Genomic DNA, 21752 nt, shown 5'->3' with positions numbered 1-21752 from the left:
TTGATAATATAATAAGGAAAGATGATTCCTGTTGTATCTAGGATCATTTAACAAGTTACAAAGTTTTGGTTGACCTAGAGATATTAGTGGAGGAAACAAATTTTTTCTTAACCTTCACCTTTTTCCATCTGAATGGCCAAGTATGATGATTTTTATTGTGTTCCCCTTTCTTGAATAGCTACATGTCCACTCTGTTTATAAAATGACCTTTAGTCTCAAAAGAAAAATCATGGCAATGGGCCTCAATTCTGACCCCACAAAACAATAGAAACTGTGTTTAAAGCCTCCAAAAACCTTAGGAAGTAAGGAGACATGCTTTTAAAAGGCCTATTTTTCTGTGCGTATCTCTCTTCTGAGAAATTACAATGGTTGTCTTCATCATAGTAATTCTGTGTCCCAAGAGGGCTCAATTGTGTACTTACATGGCCTCATTCTTGGTATACTGTATTCCAGTGCTGTGTGCATTTTACAAATTGGCATTCCAGTATGATTCATTGGGAATTTAAAAAGAAATCTGCATTTGCATACTTTATATTCAAAGTCCCAGATAGTTCTAGAAATCTTACTAGAAGTCTGACAGCATGCTGGTATCTCTCCTTTTTATTGTCCTCAGTGTCAAACAAGTGATCAATATAAACATTTGTATATAGATAGATGGATATAACTTGATATAGATAAAAAGAGAGAAAATTGGCTACTAAGAAAATTTTACGGCTCTGGCCGGGCTCATGCCTGTAATTCCAGCACTTTGGGAGGCCGAGGTGGGTGGATCACGAGGTCAGGAGATCGAGACCATCCTGGCTAACAGGGTGAAGCCCCGTCTCTGCTAAAAATACAGAAATATTAGCCAGGCGTGGTGGCGGGAGCCTGTAGTCCCAGCTATTCGGGAGACGGAGGCAGGAGAATGGCATGAACCCGGGAGGCAGAGCTTGCAGTGAGCCGAGATCACACCACTGCACTCCAGCCGGGGCAACAGAGCGAGACTCCATCTCAAAAAAGAAAAAATTATACTGCTGTGGGTTAGGAAAGCTTTTGAAGTCATGTTTCTCTTCAACAAGCAACCTAAAAGATTATAGATTATAGATTTTTTATTTTCCTTTATAAAATACCCTAGATTAAAGTCATAATTTAGCCTTTGTAGTATTCTTGTCAAAAATGTTTAGCCCGAATCTAATAATGAAACCATCAGATAAGTCCAGATTGTGAGACATTCCACAGAACAGCTCAAATGGAAATGCCATCCTTGGAGAAGACAGGAAAAGAGCAGGAGACAGTTCTAGATGGAGACATGATGTGGAGCGTGTAATCCTGGATTCTTGTGGGGAAAAGCAGTTATAAAGAACATTAATGGACAATTTTGGAAATTTAAATGCAGACTATATATTAGATAAATGTTGTCATCGTTAAATTTGTTAGGTATAATAATACTGTGTTTATGTTGGAGAACATCCCTTTTCAGGGGGAAAATGTCACAGTATTTAGGTGTGATGTGACGTGTCATGATTCAGTAAAAGAAAAGATGTGTAGAAGTACACACACAAATAAAAATAAAAGAAATAAAGCAAATACATTAAAATGTCTAAAACGAATTTTAAAGGTTTAAAAATGCCCTGTACTCTTGTACTGACAATTTTTAGTCTGTAGTATCTCCAAATTAGATAATGGTTTTACAATGATTAGGCACTGAAAGGTTAAAACAACAGCACTTCTGAAGTAATTGCTTATAAAAAAGTTCTCTAGGAATGTGGGGATATTTAAAAGTTGTATCAGTCAGTATATACTATAAGTTTGCCTCTTAAGAAATTAAGGCACAGAAAATCAGTTTCTTATTCATACTGTCCAGAGCCCACTTGTTCATACTGTCCAAAGTTTTTACTGTCTAAAGTTCATACTGTCCAAAGTTCTTACTGTCTTATTCATACTGTCCAAAGCCCACTTGAGGAATTAAAGGCTGTTTCTGTAGCTGAGTGGATAATACAAAAATACTCTGAACTGAAATTATTTCCTTAAACAACTGAATAACTCATTCGTGAAATGTTTGTAAACTGATATTTACAATAATATATTTCAGATTGAATATAAGAAACCTAGATCTGTTGAATGTTTTATTTATCAGAAAATCTTTTTCGTTTAATTCTATATGCTTAAATTGTTTGAGGTTCTCTGTCATATGTGTTGAAAACCATTTTAAGATATGTTGAATACCTTTCAGTACTCGTAAGCATCTTCAGTGTCTTTTAATACCTAAAAAATTTCGGGTTGAATAGACTGTTTATAGCCAGTTAACACATTAATAATATGCAGCTGCTTGGAGGCATAAATAAATAAACAATCATGGTTTTATCACTGTGATTGATGAAGCTGATATCTTACCAGCTTGCATTTCCCACTTGAGAAGAAATTTAAGATTGGTTTCAAGCTATCTGCATCTTTCTAATTTGTAAGCATGCTTTTCACTGCTGAGGGTTGAGATCTGAAGGGATGGTTAAACTACAGATGTTTTTGCAATGAAACTGCACCTCTGACCAAGTCGCTGTGGTTCAGGAGATGATAGATGATATTTTCATGTTGCTTCACAAAAGGGTCAAAATGGCATGGCAAGCCCACGACAGTGAAACGGAAAAATATTAGTCCTGGGAGGAAATTTATTTCATAGCTTCAGGGGAAGTTTGGTTGTCATGAATAGGCTCTCTCTGTCAGTCTATAAAAATATTGTTTGTAAGGCAATGATGTATGTGAGACAGACCGTGTATGTGTGTTGGCAGACAGAGCAGCTACTTAAACAAATGCTAAGCCAAGTACAGTAGCATGAGTCAAGTGTTCTACTTCGGATGCTTTCGGGGTAACGATTGTTTTTGATAGAAATGTCAACATAATCAAAGAAATTTATTTCATTTTCTGATGTAACAACTTTAAGTCAACTTCCTTTGTAAATTTTATACCTTAATTATCCCAGGATACAGCACACACACCGCTATTCTAACACACTTTGTTTTAGAATTATAAATTTTGTACTTAGAATCAACAATCATTCCATTTTACTCACTTTTAAATTATTTGGGTATGTATATGTGGACATAGCCTTAATAATATGGTTCATATACAACTACTATAAATTCTGGGACGGTTAGTCCACTGTCCTTTTGAAGTATTCTTTTCTTTTTCTCTTGCCTAACCAAAAGAGATATCAGCCCTCACCATATTTCCATTAATTGGTAGTGCAGTGGGAGAGACTCATCTTACAAAATTGGACCAGTGAGGTTGTTTCTTCCACAGTGATTCACAAAAGGAAAAGCCTTCCATTAGAGAAGTACATAGAAGATCAAAAACCATGTTTGTGGGACCTTCCAATCTCACTTTCGTATTAGTTTTTCAGTGTTTGAATGTAAATCAGATTCACTTATAGCAAAGTTCAAGTAGAAATCTTCAACTCTAAATATTTCTTATCTAGACATCCTAAGGTAATACATTTGTCAAAAAATAATAAATGTTTTTAAAAGAATTCTTAAAAGCCTGATGGTCAATGAAAAATGAAATTACGTGATCAAAAAAGAAATAACAGGATCAAAACATTAGTGAACATAACATATCTGGGAAAGGAAAGCCTTATGCTTCTGAAGTTTACAAAACAATCCCAGTCATTTGGGGGAGGTTTTAAACATAGAAATTATCTGGCCGGGCGCAGTGGCTGACGCCTATAATCCCAGCACTTTGGGAGGCCGAGGCGGGCAGATCACCTGAGGTCAGGAGTTCGAGACCGGCCTGTCTAACAGGGCAAAACCCCGTCTCTACTAAAAGTACAAAAATTAGCTGGGCGTGGTGGGACATACCTGTAATCCCAGCTACTCAGGAGGCTGAGGCAGGAGAATCACTTGAACCCAGGAGGCAGAGGTTGCAGTGAGCCAAGATCCCACCATTGCACTCCAGCCTGGGCAACAAAGAGCGAAACTCCATCTCAGAAAAAAAAAATCGAGATGATCAATAGGATATACTTACTTTGGTAGGAAACTGATTCTCAAATGACACATACCAAGAACTTTCTTCAAAATTATTCTAAACTCAGTAGGAGAGGGGATGTTTTTACTGGGAGTGAGAGGTGTTATTTGTCTTAAGACCCTTCAGGGCGTGGGAGCAAAACAAAAGAGTGTATCATTTCAGGTTTAGACAAATACTCTACCGGTCAGCTTCCATGAAAGCTGTATATAGAATACACAGGGAAAGTTTGAGAAGTGAAGGACTGACCACTCCATCTGCCGTTGTATTTTATACTCAAATCTTCTATATATTATCATACAACAAATTTCGTAACATTTTGACATAGTCATCATTAAAGAGAATTCCTTTAAATTTATAATGCAAACAGTGAAAAATGTTTCTGATTAACAATCCCTTTTAGAAATTCAGTTTATAAATGGAGAATGAATTTTTAATCTAGGCTTAAAGTTTACATTCTTTTAGCTAAAAACCTGTTTTTAAATCTGCATACTAGTACATTCATGTAAGATATTATTTTAATCATCATGAATTAACGTTTTCCATTCTAACACAGGTTTGGTGATATGAGACAAAGAATTTTCTCTTAGAGATCTTCTCCCCTCATCTCGGTATGATTTCAAGTGGAGAAACACTGTAGTCTTATATTTGGAAAACTTGAAGGCAGATCGCATTGTGCAAATGTGATTTGTGTTTTTGTTGCTGTGCTTACACATAGCATTTTAGTGTAGTGTTTCACTCGGCTTCCCTTTCCCACCCATCCCCCTTAGCATTTTTCCTGCTCCTCTGCTGCTGGGCCAGACTTGAGCTGGCCCCAGATTCTATGTCAGAGGCCATGACCCAGGTGTCAGAGCAGTCCGTACCGCTGGCCTCTTCTCTGAATAATTATATGGGGGGTATTGTGTCGAAGGGACAGGCTTGGGGGCAGTGCAGTCACCCTGGCTAGCCAGACCAAGGAGCTCTCCAGTTGGACTGGAGGGGAACAATGGGCCTGAAAAGGCTCACACAAAACCTGTAGCACAAAAGATTAAATTAAAAATGGACATTTGGCTAGACACTAGGTTCCATCCTTCAGACTTCCACCTTTCTTCCTTATTCTGATCACTTCCTACCTAAACATCTTGAAACTTCGCATATCCTGACGTTGTATCAGCATATTTTCTGATTGCTACCTACTTTTGCATATATATTCTGATTCAATGATTTTTAATGCTTTGAAGCTATGTTAATTGTGACACTTCGTTGCTACTATGGCAAAGCTTTTCTATAGCAGCATTTTAAGTAAACAATTTAAAGTTATACATAGTCATTTTCAAGTAATGCTTTTTTATTTTCTTTATGCATTTTATTAGGCCGCCCCAGCATGTTCTGTGTGTAAATTGAAAAGTGGCAGAGGGCAATCCTAAAGTAGATGTGATTGCTTTATCTTCCTTTGGTCGTAGGAGGATATTTTCCCCCTACTTGAGAATTTCCGTAGAAGGATGGGAAATAAAACTCTCTAAATCTTCACCAGAGCTGAATTTTAGAAATAGTGTTGGAGGTGGAGTCACTCCTTTGGGGGAAAAGTTTTCTCATGTTCTTGACCTCGGGTTTTCTCTTAATTTTATCAACCCCGACCTGCTTGCTCTGACCTGGCTCTTTTCAAGGCTTCTGGAACCTCACAAACAAACGTCACCTGAAAGCAACAAAGACCTGGTTTTCATGACCCAAATATTATCTCTTATTGCTCATCCACAGCCCAGTACTTTGAAATGATTGTTTTTTCTTACGCATTTTCCAGGGAACAAACCTGTTAGGATTACAACAGAGTCCATAAAGTTTGAATTTGATGTCCATCAGTTTTACTATCTTAGTTCATCTTCAGTCAGGCAGTACTTACTCTTCATGGTATTGGGGGAAGGTATGGTGTAGAAGCTTCCTACTCAGTGAGCTTTTTAGCTTTTGCCTTGGGTCTTAAAGAAGTGTAAGAATAAAGCAATGATCAAAAGCCAGCAGGATTGGAATTCTTGAATGTGTTCTCCTTAAAGTAAAATTAATTTACTACCTAATGTTTATATATCTGATTATTCTGCTTTTGTTCTACTGGACATTTGAGTATGTTGAATGTATGTATTAATATCTCCCATTTATTCAAGGCCTGTTTCAGAGATAACTTAACCAAGAAGCTGGGGGGGGGGGGGGGGGGCGAGGGGAAAGGTTTCAAGCCACTTCGTAGGAGTGGATGCCATTCTTTCGAATATACTCTTTTACACATACTCTTACTATTTGCTATCTGATTTCTCAAACATTAGTGATATAGGGCCCCTGTTTTACAAAATAGGCCCAAAAGCACAGATTGGAAGCGATGGACAACCCTCTGCCAAGCATGTCCTCTTCCACTTCTCTTGGTTGACCTGAGCTGGAAACTTTGACACGTTCTTTTCCTTTCTTTTTTTTGAGACTGAGTCTCACTCTGTCACCCAGGCTGGAGTGCAGTGGCGGGATCACGGCTCACTACAACCTGTGCCTCCTGGGCTCAAGCAATCCTCCCACCTAAGTGTACCAAGTAGCTGGGACTACAGGAATGCACTATCATGCCTAGCTAATTTCTGTATTTTTTGTAGGGACGGGGGCTTTGTTGTGTTGCCCGGCCTGGTCTTGAACTCCTGAGCTCAAGCCGTCTGCCACCCTTGGCCTCCCAAAGTGCTGGGATTACAGGCGTGAGCCACCAAGCTCAGCCACTTGGTACTTTCTTACTCCTTAGTCTCTTCTCTCAACAGTTCCATTTAGTCACCTGCCTTCCATGTATATTTAATAAAATCCACAGTGGCTCTCAAAGCTCTGTGTGATCTGTCCCCAGCCTCACTTTTCTGTGTGACCCTCCCCCATAAAATACCCTTTACTGCTGCAAATCTGAATTCCTCCCTGTGACTTCTCTCAGGGAGAATGTGCTCCTGTCTCCACACCTTTGCTTATACTCTTCCCTTGGCCTAGATCTCTTCTTCCCCATGCTTCTTGTAGGGTCAAGTTCTGCTCAAATGCTGCCTCCTCTGTGAAGCTCTGCCCACTCTCCAAGTGAGTGGTAATCGTTCTCTCTTGTGAATGCCCTTAGAGTTTAACACATCTCTTCTGCAGCAGTTATTCCTATCTTGCATGGTACTTATATTTACTTTTTTTTGTCTTAGCTCCCCTAATAGATTGTTATCTAAATAAATTTGAGAACACTGATAAACATGTCAGCTTGCTAATCGTACAGATGAGAAAACTGAACACCACCAGACTGAGCAACTTTCATAGCCACACAGCTTGTTAATCTAAGATTTATATCCAAATCTCCAAATTCCCAAACCAGCTTTCTCCCCTAAATTTAGTGATTTAGCACTAAAAGACACCTGTAAAGTACCTGATGTTTTTCTAAACGTTTTACAAATATGAACTCATTTAATCCACATTTTATAGATGACGAAACTTGATTCAAACCCAAAAGCCAAGTAGTGTGGTTATGGAGTCTGTTGTTTAATTACTACACCACCCTGCCCTTGTACATGAGAGGGAGCAGGGATTAGGAATCATAGGATGCTAATAGCAATTATATTATTACTATTTATTTATTTATTGAGAGTGAGTCTCGCTTTGTCTCCCAGGCTGGAGTGCACTGATGCAATCTCAGCTCATTTCAACTTCCACCTCCCAGTTTCAAGTGATTCTTGTGCCTCAGCCACCCGAGTAGCTGGGGTTACTTTCTTTATGCGCTCACCACCACACCTGGCTAATTTTTGTATTTTTAGTGGAGACGGAGTTTCACCACGTTAGCTAGGCTGGTCTCTAACTCATGGCCTCAACTGATCCACCCGCCTTGGCCCCCCAAAGTGCTAGGATGACAGGTGTGAGCCACCGTGCCCCACCACTATTGATATTTTTATTAGTATATTACTATTACTGTTGTTGTTATACTCAAGCCCTCTTTTAAGGCACTTCATGTGAATTAAATTATTTTCCCTCCCCAACATCTTCATGAGATGGATGCTGTTATCATTGTCATACCCATTTTACAGGTGATTGTAACCAAGGTACAGAGAGAAAAAATAACTTCCTCAAGTTTCATAGTAATGAACAAGCTAGTGTCGGAATTCCAGTCAGCCGGGGTTTAATATCCCAGCTGTTAACCACTATGCTAGGCTGTCTCTTAGCTTCTTAGTAGCACTGAGTCATTAGGAAAGTTGTCTTCTATGTGGCTCAGCATCCACTCACTGTAGAGGACATGGAAGCAAAACTGATACAGGGTTTTTTTTTGTTTTTTGTTTTGTTTTTTTTTTTTGAGACGGGGTCTGGAGTGCAGTGGCGTAATCTCGGGTCTCTGCAACCTCCGCCTCCCGGGTTCAAGTGATTCTTCTGCCTCAGCCTCGTGAGTAGCTGGGACTATAGGCATGTACCACCATGCCTGGCTAATTTTTGTATTTTTAGTAGAGACAGGGTTTCACCATATTGGCCAGGCTGGTCTCAAAACTCCTGACGTCATGATCCGCCCACCTTGGCCCCCCAAAGTGCTGGGATTACAGGTGTGAGCCACCGTGCCCGGCCATTACAGAGGTTTTTGAAGTTTATATGAAATATTTGTAGGTATGGCAAATACTTAGCAAGATAGCCCTTCTTTTTACTGCTATTTCATCAGGCCTTTCATTTGGTGAAACTTAAGCAATTGCCATAGTTCCTGCATCACTTTTGATTTGCTCATTTATCAGATACTCAGATACTAGATTTCAGCTGTTATCTGAATGTCTCCCACCTCAACACCTGGATGAGTGGGTCATCACTCCCCTAACAGGTACACAGATGCCATCTAGTGATGGAGAACAGAAATGCAGGTTTTTGAAGTAAAATGCTGGATGAAGGCATGGGGTTTTTTGCTGTGTGGTGTTTAGAAACATATTTCATTGTAGGTTACTTAAGGTGTCTCACAGAGATACAGTTAATGCATTATTATTGTTAGATCATATGCAGTTAGAATGGAATTAAGCAAGTTGTTGACGAGTACAACTTTAAAAGATTTTGGCATTAGAGAGTCTCATCTTATAGGCCTTTGTCTTGTTCCGCGTCTGGTCATTGAGGATAAGAAACACCTCATTGTAAAAATGGGGTATAATTATTAATAACAGATTGAATTAATTTTTGTGTCCATATGCTTGCTGTTTCTAATACTTGCCCTCAAACTCTTCCAGATTTCCCTTTAATGAAATGACTTACTGTTCTTCTACTAGGAAAGGAATTTATTAAGTTGTTTTCCAAAGCGTTTATCATCATTAGGGCCGTTTCTTTGTTGGCAGATGAGAGATTATTAGATCAATATGGAAGCTGTGGGTAAAGGTAGATATACCATTGGGAGGAATATATACCATGTGACATGGTTGGCAAAGCAGCAAGCATTCTCAGTGGCCACAAACAGAAAACACAGTTGTTTCGATAGTATATACAAGCCAACACACACTTGGGAACCTTTGCCTGCCTGCTGTATACACCAGAGAATATTAGGGAGAACAGAGAGTGGTTAAACTGAGCTTCAGTGTTTGCCAGTTGCTAATTTGCGGATATTCTGTTCTCTAGATCTTGTTTGTATGAATGAACAGAGATCTTTGGTATTCATAAGCTTTCACAAAGTTGATTCCAAAATGTGTTAAGTTTGCCATATTTTTGATACTACCTTTTCTCCCAGGCACCTTTAGTCACATGGCAACAGCATAGTATTTCGTGTTTATTAATTATAGGAACTCTACAAAGTACTTCATAGGCATGATTTCATTTAATATTCTTAAAATCCCTATCAGAGAGGTCTTGTTACATTTCCATCTTCCAAATCAAAATAAATGAAGCTTAGAAGAGTAAGAAACTTGCTCAAGTCTATACAACTGTTAGCGGTAAATAATACCTACAGATAGAATATTCATTTATCAGCCTGTCTTCTTTGGTAGATTGAAATTTAAAGCACAGTTTGCATCTTTCTAGTCCTTGAGTCTCTCATGCAGTGCCTGACTTTTGGTGGGCTCTTGATAAATGTTTATTGATACCTGTGAACTCTCTTAGCCAGCCAGACTTCCGGCTCTGACTCTTCCTTTTTTATTTTGAGACGGAGTTTCACTCTTGTCATCCAGACTGGAGTGCAATGGTGTGATCTCAGCTTATGCAACGGCTGCTTCCTGGGTTCAAGCGATTCTCTTGCCTCAGCCTCCCGAGTAGCTAGGATTACAGGTGCCCACCACCATGTCCAGCTATTCCTTGTTTTTTTGTGGAGATGGGGTTTCACCATGTTGGCCGAGCTGGTCTCAAGTGATCCACCTGCCTCGGCCTCCCAAAGTGCTGGGATTACAGGCATGAGCCACCATGCCCAGCCTGACTCTTCTTCATGTGATTAATAATCCAAGTAGAAGAGCTGGTGATGAGAATGAATCAGGTTGGAAGGAGGGTTAGACCAGTCCTAGAGCCAGCGGGGAAAAGATGAAGAGTACAGCCATAGCAATGTGTCAGGAAGATGATCATTTTTGGGCCAAAGGGTGACTCCCTAATAAAAGTACATTTGGCTAGGGACAAAATGTAAATGTAAGCTGACAGTCCAGAGCTGCACTGTTATGAATCAAATTTGTGTTAGATTAATTTGAGCTTTCTTTCCTAACCCTTCATCTTTATATATTGCTAAATCTTTAAGCAAGTTTAACCCTAAATTCAAATATTACCCATTTGAGCCATCACCCCAGGACCATTAAGAATTGAGGAGTGACAGCTGGGCATGGTGGCTCACGCCTATAATCCCAGCACTTGGGGGGCCAAGGGCGAGGCAGGTGGATCACGAGGTCAGGAGATTGAGACCATCCTAGTTAACACGGCGAAACCCCGTCTCTACTAAAAATACAAAAAATTGGCCGGGCGTGGTGGCAGGCGCCTGTAGTCCCAGCTACTTGGGAGGCTGAGGCAGGAGAATGGTGTGAACCCTGTAGGCGGAGCTTGTAGTGAGCCAAGATTGCGCCACTGCACTCTAGCCTGGGTCAAAAAAAAAAAAAAAAGAAAAAAATGAGGATGACTGGTGGCTCATCCTGTAAAAGGCACTTTGGGAGGCCGAGGGGAGTGAATCACAGGAGTGATTTTTATGCTCCTTGTGTTGAGTTTTGAAGAAACTAGAACCAGCTTCTCCCTGTCTTCCCTTTCTCCTCCTTCCCTTGCTGGGCTTTGAGGAGGCCGGCCCTTTTTGTGGCTGTTCTAACTCTGCTGTTTTCCCCCCGAAACCACGTAGCCTAAGTCTGCTGAGTCTCATGTAACCAAGCACCACGTACGTGACAGTGCTTAACACAAGAAGGGCTGAAACAGGCCTTGGGACTGGTTCCCTGTGGCATTTTACGGTGTTGGCCCTGGTCTCTGCTTTGTCCCATAGGCGTCGGAGGGTCTTTGCAGAACTATGAAGTTTTAGGACTTGACTTTTGCTACTTATGCTGAGGTTCATTCTTTGTGTATTTATGTGTATTTAACATACTGGTCCTAAACTCTGTTTTTTACCCTGTATCCTTAGTTCTGTTAATTCTGTAGCTGTTCTATGTTTTCTTTTTTAGCTGATCACTCTTACTGCCTGGTAATGCTTATCTTAACTCTATTTGAGGGCTCTGGTCCCTACTTCCATTCTTAAATTTAGAAACATGAAGTCAAATTTCTGACAAATTAATGGACAAGAATGAACCAGGATATTCCAGGGTCTCTGGATTAATAAACCAAAATAATATTATGACTAGATTTTGAGATCGAAAGCAAATTTCTTAAAGCTAAAGAAGATGGTGTGGTAAGTCCACATTGTCCGCTGCTCAGCTTTGCCTCTAACCTGGTACTTTATAGATTTAAAAATGGTTCACAGGACGACATAAAGAGTAGATCACTTATGAAAAATGAAAGTGGGGTTTCTCACTCCTTTAAATTATTTTTTCCATGTAGTATGTCCTATGTCCTATGATTTTTTTCTAGTAAAATAATTTCCAGAATGTATTCTGTGTGTGTGTGTTCTAAACTTTTGTATTTGGATAGAAAGGATCTTGTATGCCTGATATAACATGGGAAGGAACCTGGTCCTTGAGACAGTTAGTCCCTGATGATTTCCATGTAGGAGACGAGGAACTGCTCTTCCTTTCGTGGGGCTTATGTGAGTGTGTCCTGAGTGGGCAGTAGCCAAGTGCCTGGGGCGTTAAAGGAGCAGCTGGGTTCTCTCATCTCCTTGGGACACATAAGCTGTTTCTGTCTGACCAACAAAAAAGTTTAATTCTGGGTTTAATAAGAAGTTTATTTTTTAAAAAGGAAGAAGGGAAAACTTGAAGAATCAATTTTAGGGCTGACAAACGGAACCATTCCAGAGATATATTCATGCAGTGTTGATTGAAGTTGTTTGCACGGTAGAAAAAAGATTAGTCTCTCCACCTATACCCATAACCCTCATCAAAATGAGCTTTCTCTGTGAAATAGCTGTATTCATATCTGGCCCCCTGTGGATAACGTGAGCTACTCTGAGGACAAATCTATCCTATCCTTCCTTTTCTGTATCTCCTGTATTCTGGCACAATACCTTTATATTCTGGAGGCTTTCCTTAAGACCCCCTTCTAATTGAGTAGAGACAGAATAAAGAAGTATTTTTCAGCTGGGCATGCTGGCTCACACCTGTAATCCCAGCACTTTGTGAGGCCAAGGTAGGTGGATTACTTGAGGCTAGGAGTTCAAAACCAGCCTGACCAACATGGGGAAATAAGCCAGGTGTGGTGGTGTGCGCCTGTAGTCTCAGCTACTCAAGAGGGTGAGGTGGGAGAATCATCTGAGCTCGGGAGTTTGAGGCTGCGGTGGGCTGTAATTGCACCACTGCACTCCAGCCTGGGCAACAGAGTAAGACCCTCTCTCAGAAAACAAAAGAAACATTGGTATCACAGCTTACACATAAAATGGGCATAACATCTACCTTATCGTGTTTTCTGATAGTCAAATCAGATGATGTATCCAAAAGACATTTTCTGTAGAACAGTCAAATGCTAGATTAGTCTTCTTACCTTTCTATCTAGAAAGGTTAGAAATTTTCTAAGTCTCAGAAATTTTTCATCTTGTGGTTTTTTGAAAAGACAAATGGAAATGAAAATATTTTAGAACATTCTTTCAATGAATTTTAATATTAAATATTAGAACATATCCATTTCTAAAAATATTTTTACAAACATATTACTTTGGAGAGTTTTATAAACTTTATATTTTATTCTGGAATTTTATTTAGTTTATTTTAGAGATGGGGCCTTGTTCTGTTGCCCAGGCTGGAGTACAGTAGCACAATCATAACTCACCACAGCCTCCAACTCGTGGGCTCAACTGGTCCTCCTGCTTTAACCTCCTGAGCGACTGGGACTATGGCATGCACCACCGCACCAAGCTAATTTTTATTTTATTTTTTATAGAGATGCGATCTTATGGTATTGCCCAGGCTAGTCTTAAACTCCTGTCCTCGACTTCTCAAAGTGCTGGGGTTACAGGTGTGAGTTACTGCACCCAGCCTCTATTTTTAGATTTTTAAATGTTTGGATTCACTGTAGAATTATTTTTAACCGAAAATTTCACGTTGTTTTCCAGATTGGTTATATCTATTAAGGATTACTATTTCCCCTTATGAAATGTTGAATTTATTTGTATTTTTTATTATTTAGAGAAGTATAATAGAGAAATACGTTATTTTTGAGTTGTGCCTTTTTTTTTTTTTGAGACGGAGTTTTGCTCTGTTACCCAGGCTGGAGTACAGTGGTACAATATTGGCTCACTGCAAGCGATTCTCCTCTTAGTCTCCTCAAGTAGCTGGGATTACAGGCATCTGCCATCACCTCCGGCTAATTTTTGTATTTTTAGTAGAGATGGGGTTTCACCACCTTGGCAAGGCTCATCTCGAACTCCCGACCTCAGATGACCCACCCGCCTCGGCGTCCCAAAATGCTGGGATTGCAAGCATGAGCCACTGCACCCAGCCTGAGTTTGTATATTTTTGCCCTGAGCAAGTATTCTGTATTTAAATGTCATCATAAATAGTTAACTTAAATGTATTTTTATTATTAAGCTTCTTGATTATTTCTTAAATTATGTAAGTTAAAATGTATAACTATTTTTTCAAAGCCCTGAAAAAATTGTTTTAATGTGTATTGGATGGACTTTAGTTTTAGTATTGTGATAGTTAATAAACACCAGTAGAGGGAGCTCCAACTCATCTTTCTTGGTGAAGTTTGCACTTGAGAATGTAGATTTGTAGAAAGGACACATTTAAACTTAAAACTTAAACAAAATATGGTTATATAAATTTTCAAAGATACTAAAGACTGCTAATTGTAATTTCTTTAACTTTCTGGAATAAAACAATCTCAGTTTGATTTCCATACTTTGAAGTAAATGGCCCTCAAATATAACTGCTTAAACGAAAAACTACTAAGTGTAACCTCTTGCAAATGAACCATCAAGCAACCGAAGGCTTTTAAAATCAAGAATCTATCTGCCAGTTAAGGAAGAGGATAAGGAAGTGGAGAGAAAGGAGAAAGAGTGGTTGTGGTAGTAGTATTGTTTGAAATTAGATTAAGTAAAGTAAAATTGTAAATTATTGGTAGATAGTCACAATAGCAGGGTCATACGAAGGTGGATTGCTGAGTCATTGAGCAGTAATTTTATATTACTGAGAAGTTTTATGCATTCAGAAGGTTTTTGAACCAAAATGTATAAAGGCTTCATTCAGAACCTTTGCTCAGATCTAGAGACCTGGTCCTAATTATTTCCTATTGGTTTCTTTATAGACCCCAGAAGAAAATATCATGTGAGACTCCTGGCTTACAACATAGAAGATGGCTATCAGGCAGATCAGACTGTCAGCACTCCAGGATGTGTGTGTAAGTGAAAGCCATGGCAGTTTGTTTTACTATGGCTCACACTGTTCTTTCTCCTCCTCCTCCTTTAAGTTACAGTCTCACTACTACTTGGAAGCTTTGGTGGCTTAATTTATATCCTCTGTGCTGCATAGCATAGTTTTTTTGTTTTGTTTGTTTGTTGCCTCCCAGGTTTAAGCGATTCTCCTGCCTCAGCCTCTTGAGTAGCTGGGACTGCAGGCACCACCACCACACCCGGCTAATTTTTTTTTTTTTTTTTTTTGTATTTTTAGTAGAGACAGGGTTTCACCATGTTGGCCAGGCTGGTCTCGAACTCCTGACCTCAAGTGATCCACCCGCCTTGGCCTCCCAAAGTGCTGGGATTACAGATGTGAGCCACTGTGCCTGGCCGAAGTATCTTAAACAAATAGGTGCTTAGTAAATATTTAAGTAAGATATATTGAATTTTAAGTCCTATTTTCATTTTGCATACAAAAGACCATTAGATATTTAACTGAGGAAAATAACCACTGAATATCTACATACCAAATTTTTTAAAGTCTGCTTTTCCCTCGAGGCTGTTTCTCTCCAATTTCTGTTCACTTGTACTGCTCCTAAGAAGGATGTTCTAGTCTTAAGTCCCCCACTGGTTTTCTCAGTGTCTTTGGCTAGTAGCCTGACTTCTCTGTGCTTCTGCTTTCCAATCTGTTAAGTATCAGTAATGTAGTCACGCACAGCAGAATGACATTTCTGTCAACAATGGACCACATATGTGACAGTGGTCCCATAAGATTATAATGGAGGTGAAAAATTCCTATCCCCTGTGACATTGCTGTTACAATCTCATAGAGCAACCTGTTGCCATTTCTCTGTTTGGATATTTTTGGATACACAAATACCATCGTGTTACAGTTGCCCACAGTATTTAATACAATATCATGCTATACAGTTTTATAGCCTATGGGTAATAGGCTGTACCATAAAGCCCGGGTGTGCAGTAGGCTATACCATCTAGGTTTGTGTAAGTGCACTCTCTGACATCCACACAATGATGAAATCACCTAATGAAAAACCTAACACATTTCTTAGAATGTATCCCTGTTGTTCAGTGATCCGTGACTATTTTTGACTTCTTATATAACTCACGGAAGAGCTGTTTAGGTTTGGATGATATATCTCTAGATCACTATGAATCTCTGGTGGAAGAAAGACCTAAAATCAACTTACAGGGTGGGGTATTATTATTTTACCATTTTACCACTTTCTATGTTAAATGTTATGTCGTATCGTAAATTAACATTGTTTTCCTCAATAGCTGTTCGTGATCGCCTGGTCCCTCCTCCACCACCACCCCACCATCTCTATGCGAAGGCTAACACCTCATCTTCCATCTTCCTGCACTGGAGGAGGCCGGCATTCACCGCGGCACAAATCATTAACTACACCATCCGCTGTAATCCTGTTGGCCTGCAGAATGCTTCTTTGGTTCTGTACCTTCAAACGTATGTAGCTCCTGTTAATGGTTATTTTCTTTGCGTACCTCACCACGCCCCCGCTCCAACTTCTACTTCTTACCATCTTGGGCCCAGCTTGGGCTTTACCTGTAAGCATTTGTTTCAGGACTTAAGTTATTTATAAAGTGGCTAGGAGTTTTGCATCCTTACCATATTCTGAAAACGATACTTTTTGATATTTAATTTATATAAGTGATTTTTAAATTTTCCTTGCCTCGTGCAACAAGATTGGGCAAGAAGCTATCATTACTCTCAAGTGATGAAACTGAGCATGTTTAAAGAAAGGAGACTATTTTCATGCTGGCAGTCAAAAAGTAGGGCCAGTTGTCTTTCTGTTTCTAGGTTAGAGTTAAGAAAGATGCCAGTCACGGTGCTCTAAAAGAATGAGTTTGGGGAGGCTGAGGTGGAAGGATTGCTGAAGTCAGAAGTTTAAGATCAGCCTGGGCAACATAGTCAGATCCCATCTCTCCAAAATTTTTTTTTAAATCAGCCAGGTATAGTGGTGCATGCCTATTGTCCTAGCTACTTGGGAAGCTAATGCAGAAGAATTGCTTGTGCTCAGGAGATGAAGGCTGCAGTGAGCTATGATCCCACTACTGCACTCTAGCTTGAACACTGAGCAAGACCTCGAATGAATGAATGAATGAATGAATGAATGATTTGACTTCCAGTATTTCAGAGGAAATCCCTTTGTATTGGGACGTTTCGAGTTTGCTGTCAAAGAGAGGCAACTAGTAGGCTTATTTCTATAGGACAATACCAAATGTAGTATTTTAAAAGTCCAATTAAATTGTTATTTAGTCTAAACATTTTTTCATATAAAATAAGGAGGTAATGAAAAATAACATTATGCCCTTACCTATTTGGAAATGCTGACATTCTTTTAGAAACAATAATATACTACCAGCATTAACAACTTCATCACTCATTATTGTAGATCAGAAACTCAAATGTTGGTTCAAGGTCTAGAACCAAACACCAAGTATGAATTTGCTGTTCGATTACATGTGGATCAGCTTTCCAGTCCTTGGAGCCCTGTAGTCTACCATTCTACTCTTCCAGAAGGTAAAGAAAAGAGCTCCCTATAGATTTTATCTTTAAAAAAAAAATTAAGGAAATGTTTAAAAAGTATGTATGTCACTCTGTGTAGGATACTACCCTAGTTGCCACCTACCACTTGATGTATATATTTGTTTTGTTTCATTTTTTGGCTTTTGAAATTTCTTTTTCCTTATTATATTTAAATTTTTTCTTCTCAGTGTGTGTATTGTACAAGTAGGCTTAAATTTAGTGTCCTTTTAGACACCTTAAAAAAAAATCAGGTGTGCTGTTCAAATCTGCAGCCAAAAAATTTTAAATGGCAGTAAGTGAATAATATGTTTGTTAATGATCTTAGGAGCCCACATTATAATGAAGTTATTTCTGCACGAATAGCAGCTTGATATTGTGCACAGTGCAACGTATATATCGGATTGAGCACCAATTCTGTGGCTTACCTATGGCGCTAGCTAAGATATTTTATGTCTCTAGACTAGCGTTTTCTTATCTCTAGAATGAGGACAAAGGACTAGATAATCTGTTATATAAGCATCATTTCTGCTCTATTTTAATTATACAGAGAGAAAGTAAGGGATATTTATGACAGTGAACATAGGACTTTGTTGGTATGGTTTTGGCAATATTCCATATGAGTTGTGTTAAAAACCAGCTCTTCACACTTTTAGCTTATATTAAACCTGGAGTCAACTTAAATTCCAAGATTTTGCTGTTTTTCACAGATACATTATTAGATGTAAGTCTGCCCTGTAAATTCACTGATTCACAATTTTTCCAGGAATAACTACATGTTTTAATGTCAGGAGCATTTTCTTCACTGGCCTCCTAGATCAGGTTAAGCTGATGTTCTATACATGTTAGTAAGAACTATCAGTACTAATGGGGTGAAACCCAGTATCTAATGGACTGGTGCTGTTGGTGGAAGTAAACATTTCTAGTTAGCAATTTAGCAAAACGTTTCAGGAACCTTAAAAATGCTATCCCTTTAACTTAGATTCTCCATCTAGGAATCTACTACTATCTTATGTTTTTTAATGTTTAAATATTATGAAAATACAAGAAGAAAAATAGTACTTTACTGTTATCACTAATGATCTTTGAAAGCTGTGAATTTTTATGGAGGTTTCTAATTTTTTGAGCTTTTTTTCTGAGCCTATAAGCCAGGTATTTGAGTATTTATGAGCCATTTTACTCTACTAATACAATATTTTGTTGTGTGTGCACAGCACCAGCAGGCCCACCAGTTGGAGTAAAAGTGACATTGATAGAGGATGACACCGCCCTGGTTTCTTGGAAACCCCCTGATGGCCCAGAAACAGTTGTGACCCGCTATACTATCTTATATGCATCCAGGAAGGCCTGGATTGCAGGAGAGTGGCAGGTCTTACACCGTGAAGGTAAATATCATAAATTGCCATGAAGGATGAAAAGTACGATTATTAATATTAAACAAAAGGAAATGGGAATCTAGAGTTTATTTTGAATTTACATTTTTATGTATGAAGTAATAAAAGATTTTGGCTTTGTTCAAAGGGCATTGGGAAATCATCCACCAATTTTAAGAATAGTTTGTATTTCAAAAAAGTTACTGCTACTTTCGTTAATAGCAGAGATATGGCCGGGCGCAGTGGCTCACGCCTGTAATCTCAGCATTTTGTGAGGCCGAGGTGGATTGATTACCTGAAGTCCGGAGTTCGAGACCAGCCTGACCAACATGGTGAAACCCCATCTCTACTAAAAATACAAAAATTAGCTGGGTGTGATGGCGGGCGCCTGTAATCCAAGCTACTTGGGAGGCTGAGGCAGGAAATTGGCTTGAACCCAGGAGGGGGAGTTGCATTGAGCCGAGATCGCAGCATTGCACTCCAGCCTAGGCAAGAAGAACAAAACTGTCTCAGGGAAAAAAAAAAAAAGGAAAAAAAAAAAAAGAGGTTTGGTTGAGGCCAACTGGAGATTAGAGTAATGCAAAGGGACTAGTTAGGAAGTTCCTGTAGCCATCCAGGAAAGAGGTGATAGTCCTGGACTAGGATGGTGAGGATTAAGATGGAAAGGATAGGATGGTTGGCTGATCTCTAGGAGTTAAAACTGATAGAACTTGATAGCTTGGATGAGAGGAGGGAGAGAAGATTAAGGAAGGGAGATTTGTTATGGATGAGTCTTAGGTTTCTGATGGTGTGTCTTGTACAGGAGAAGGAAACACTGGAAGGAGATATGATTTAAGGGAGAAGACCTTAGTAGTGCTAAAGGAACTAAAATGGTCCACATACGAAAAAAAAATTGACCCGTATGAATATTAGAGTCCTCTTAAATACAGGGAAAAGCTGATTAGGGCTTAAGAACACTGAATTTAATTTTTTAAAGAGTAATTTTTTTTTAGTTGAGAAAAACTGAATTACAAAGTTTTTAGGTTTCTTACTGCATACTTTTATCATACCCTTTTCTAAATCTTGCATTTTTTTTTTTTTTTTTTTTAGACAGAATCTCAGCTTCCTGAGTAGCTGGGATTACAGGCACGCACACCACCACACCCAGCCTAAATCTTGAATCTGTAAGTTGGACAAGTCCCATTTGCCAGATTTTAGATGGGCCATCACATAAATAGTAAAACTTCATTATTTTGGCACTTCCTCAATTTAGACATACATTCTGAGAAGAGAGTTGTTTGCCAACCAATAAAAAGCTGAAGAAGAATTTCAAGCAGGAAATGTAGTGGCCACCTATACACTATATTCTAAACACTCTGCAGTACTAAGCACTCCCACATACATTGTACCTTTCAAGAGGAATATTTACCCAATTAAGAAGATAAATTTAAAAGATATTTGTGTGCATGTAATATAAAACTCTATGAGTTTTAAAATAAGCAGATGATGACTTTACCAGAGTTTTGATCATTGCATGTTCGTATTTTTCATTAAGCAGAAGCCCCACTAAGTAATGATTTCCTGGTCACTGAAGAGACTTGAAAGTACTAAGTATTTGGCAGCAATATGATTTTATGTTTATATCGGTTATCTATTGCTGCCTAACAAACTAATTTACAACTTAAAATAACCATTTTGTTTTCTCAGAATTCTTTGAGTCAACAATTTGGACTGAAATCAGCTTGGCAGTGCTGTTGGTCTCTCACGAGGCTGCAGCCATATTACAGTTTTGATAGGCTCTGGGTAGCCTAAAAATTGCAAGACAGAGGCTGGGCGCAGGGGCTCTCGCCTGCAATCCCAGCCCTTTGGGAGGCCGAGGCAGACAGAACACGAGGTCAGGAGTTCAAGACCAGCCTGACCAATATGGTGAAACCCTGTCTCTACTAAAAATACAAAAATTAGGCAGGCATGGTGGCACATGCCTGTAGGCCCAGCTACTCGGGAGGCTGAGACAGGAGAATCGCTTGAACCCGGGAGGCAGAGGTTGCAGTAAGTCGAGATTGTGTCATAGCACTTCAGCCTGGGTGACAGAGTGAGACTCCGTCTCAAAAAAAAAACCCCACAAAAAAGCGGCAAGAGAGGGCTCCCCAGTCAGGAAGAGAAGAGAGGAAGCCCCACATACAAAGCGTTCACAAGCCTCTGCTTGCTTCACATTCACTAATGTCTGATTGGGCAGAGTAAGCTACATGGCCAAGTCTGGAACCAGTGTCGGGAGGGCTACAAAGGTGTCGGTATTACAGTGTACCACAGTACACAGTATTCTTTTTTTTTGGAGACGGAGTCTCCCTCTGTTGCCCAGGCTGGAGTACAGTAGATCTTGGCTCACTGTAACCTCTGCCCCCTGAGTTCACATCATTCTCCTCCTGCCTCAGCTTCCCGAGTAGCTGGGACTACAGGCACACACCATCACTCCTGGCTAATTTTTTGTATTTTAGTAGAGACGGTTGTTTCACTGTGTTGCCCAGGCTGGTCTCGAACTCCTGACCTCAAGTAATCCGCCCACTTCAGCTTCCCAAAGTGCTAGGATTACAGGCAAGATCCACCATGCCTGGCCTCACAGTTTTCTTAAAATATATAATTTAGTTTCAGTCATTCAAGTCCAAAATGATTTATTGACACAGCACTTAACCGAATAACTAACCTGATTTAATGAGGTGTTATAAGTATTAATAAAGAATTTTGATAGCATGAACACATACTTCTTTTAGTTCTGCATTGGCACCTGCCTAAAAGGAAGCAGTATAGAGCCGGGCACGGTGGCTCACGCCTGTAATCCCAGCACTTTGGGAGGCTGAAGTGGGTGGATCACCTGAGGTCAGGAGTTCGAGACCAGCCTGGCCAACATAGCGAAACGTCGTCTTTACTAAAAATATAAAAAATTAGCCAGGCGTGG

At 39.5% G+C, this 21752-nt stretch overlaps 1 protein-coding gene across 1 annotated transcript in view; it reads left to right on the top strand.

The window, feature by feature from the left end:
* The window catches only part of PRTG (protogenin), a 122306-nt gene that overhangs the window by 85977 nt on the left and 14577 nt on the right, over positions 1–21752 (top strand). The window contains exons 12-15 of the mRNA XM_032175344.2: positions 14797–14889; positions 16181–16367; positions 17317–17444; positions 18662–18832. Of these exons, the coding sequence (XP_032031235.1) occupies positions 14797–14889; positions 16181–16367; positions 17317–17444; positions 18662–18832 (579 nt within the window). The remainder of the gene's footprint in view (positions 1–14796; positions 14890–16180; positions 16368–17316; positions 17445–18661; positions 18833–21752) is intronic.

This window comes from Hylobates moloch, unplaced genomic scaffold, assembly GCF_009828535.3.
Source record: "Hylobates moloch isolate HMO894 unplaced genomic scaffold, HMol_V3 SCAFFOLD_14, whole genome shotgun sequence".
Taxonomy (NCBI): domain Eukaryota; kingdom Metazoa; phylum Chordata; class Mammalia; order Primates; family Hylobatidae; genus Hylobates; species Hylobates moloch.
This window is presented reverse-complemented; position numbering and strand designations above follow the sequence as displayed.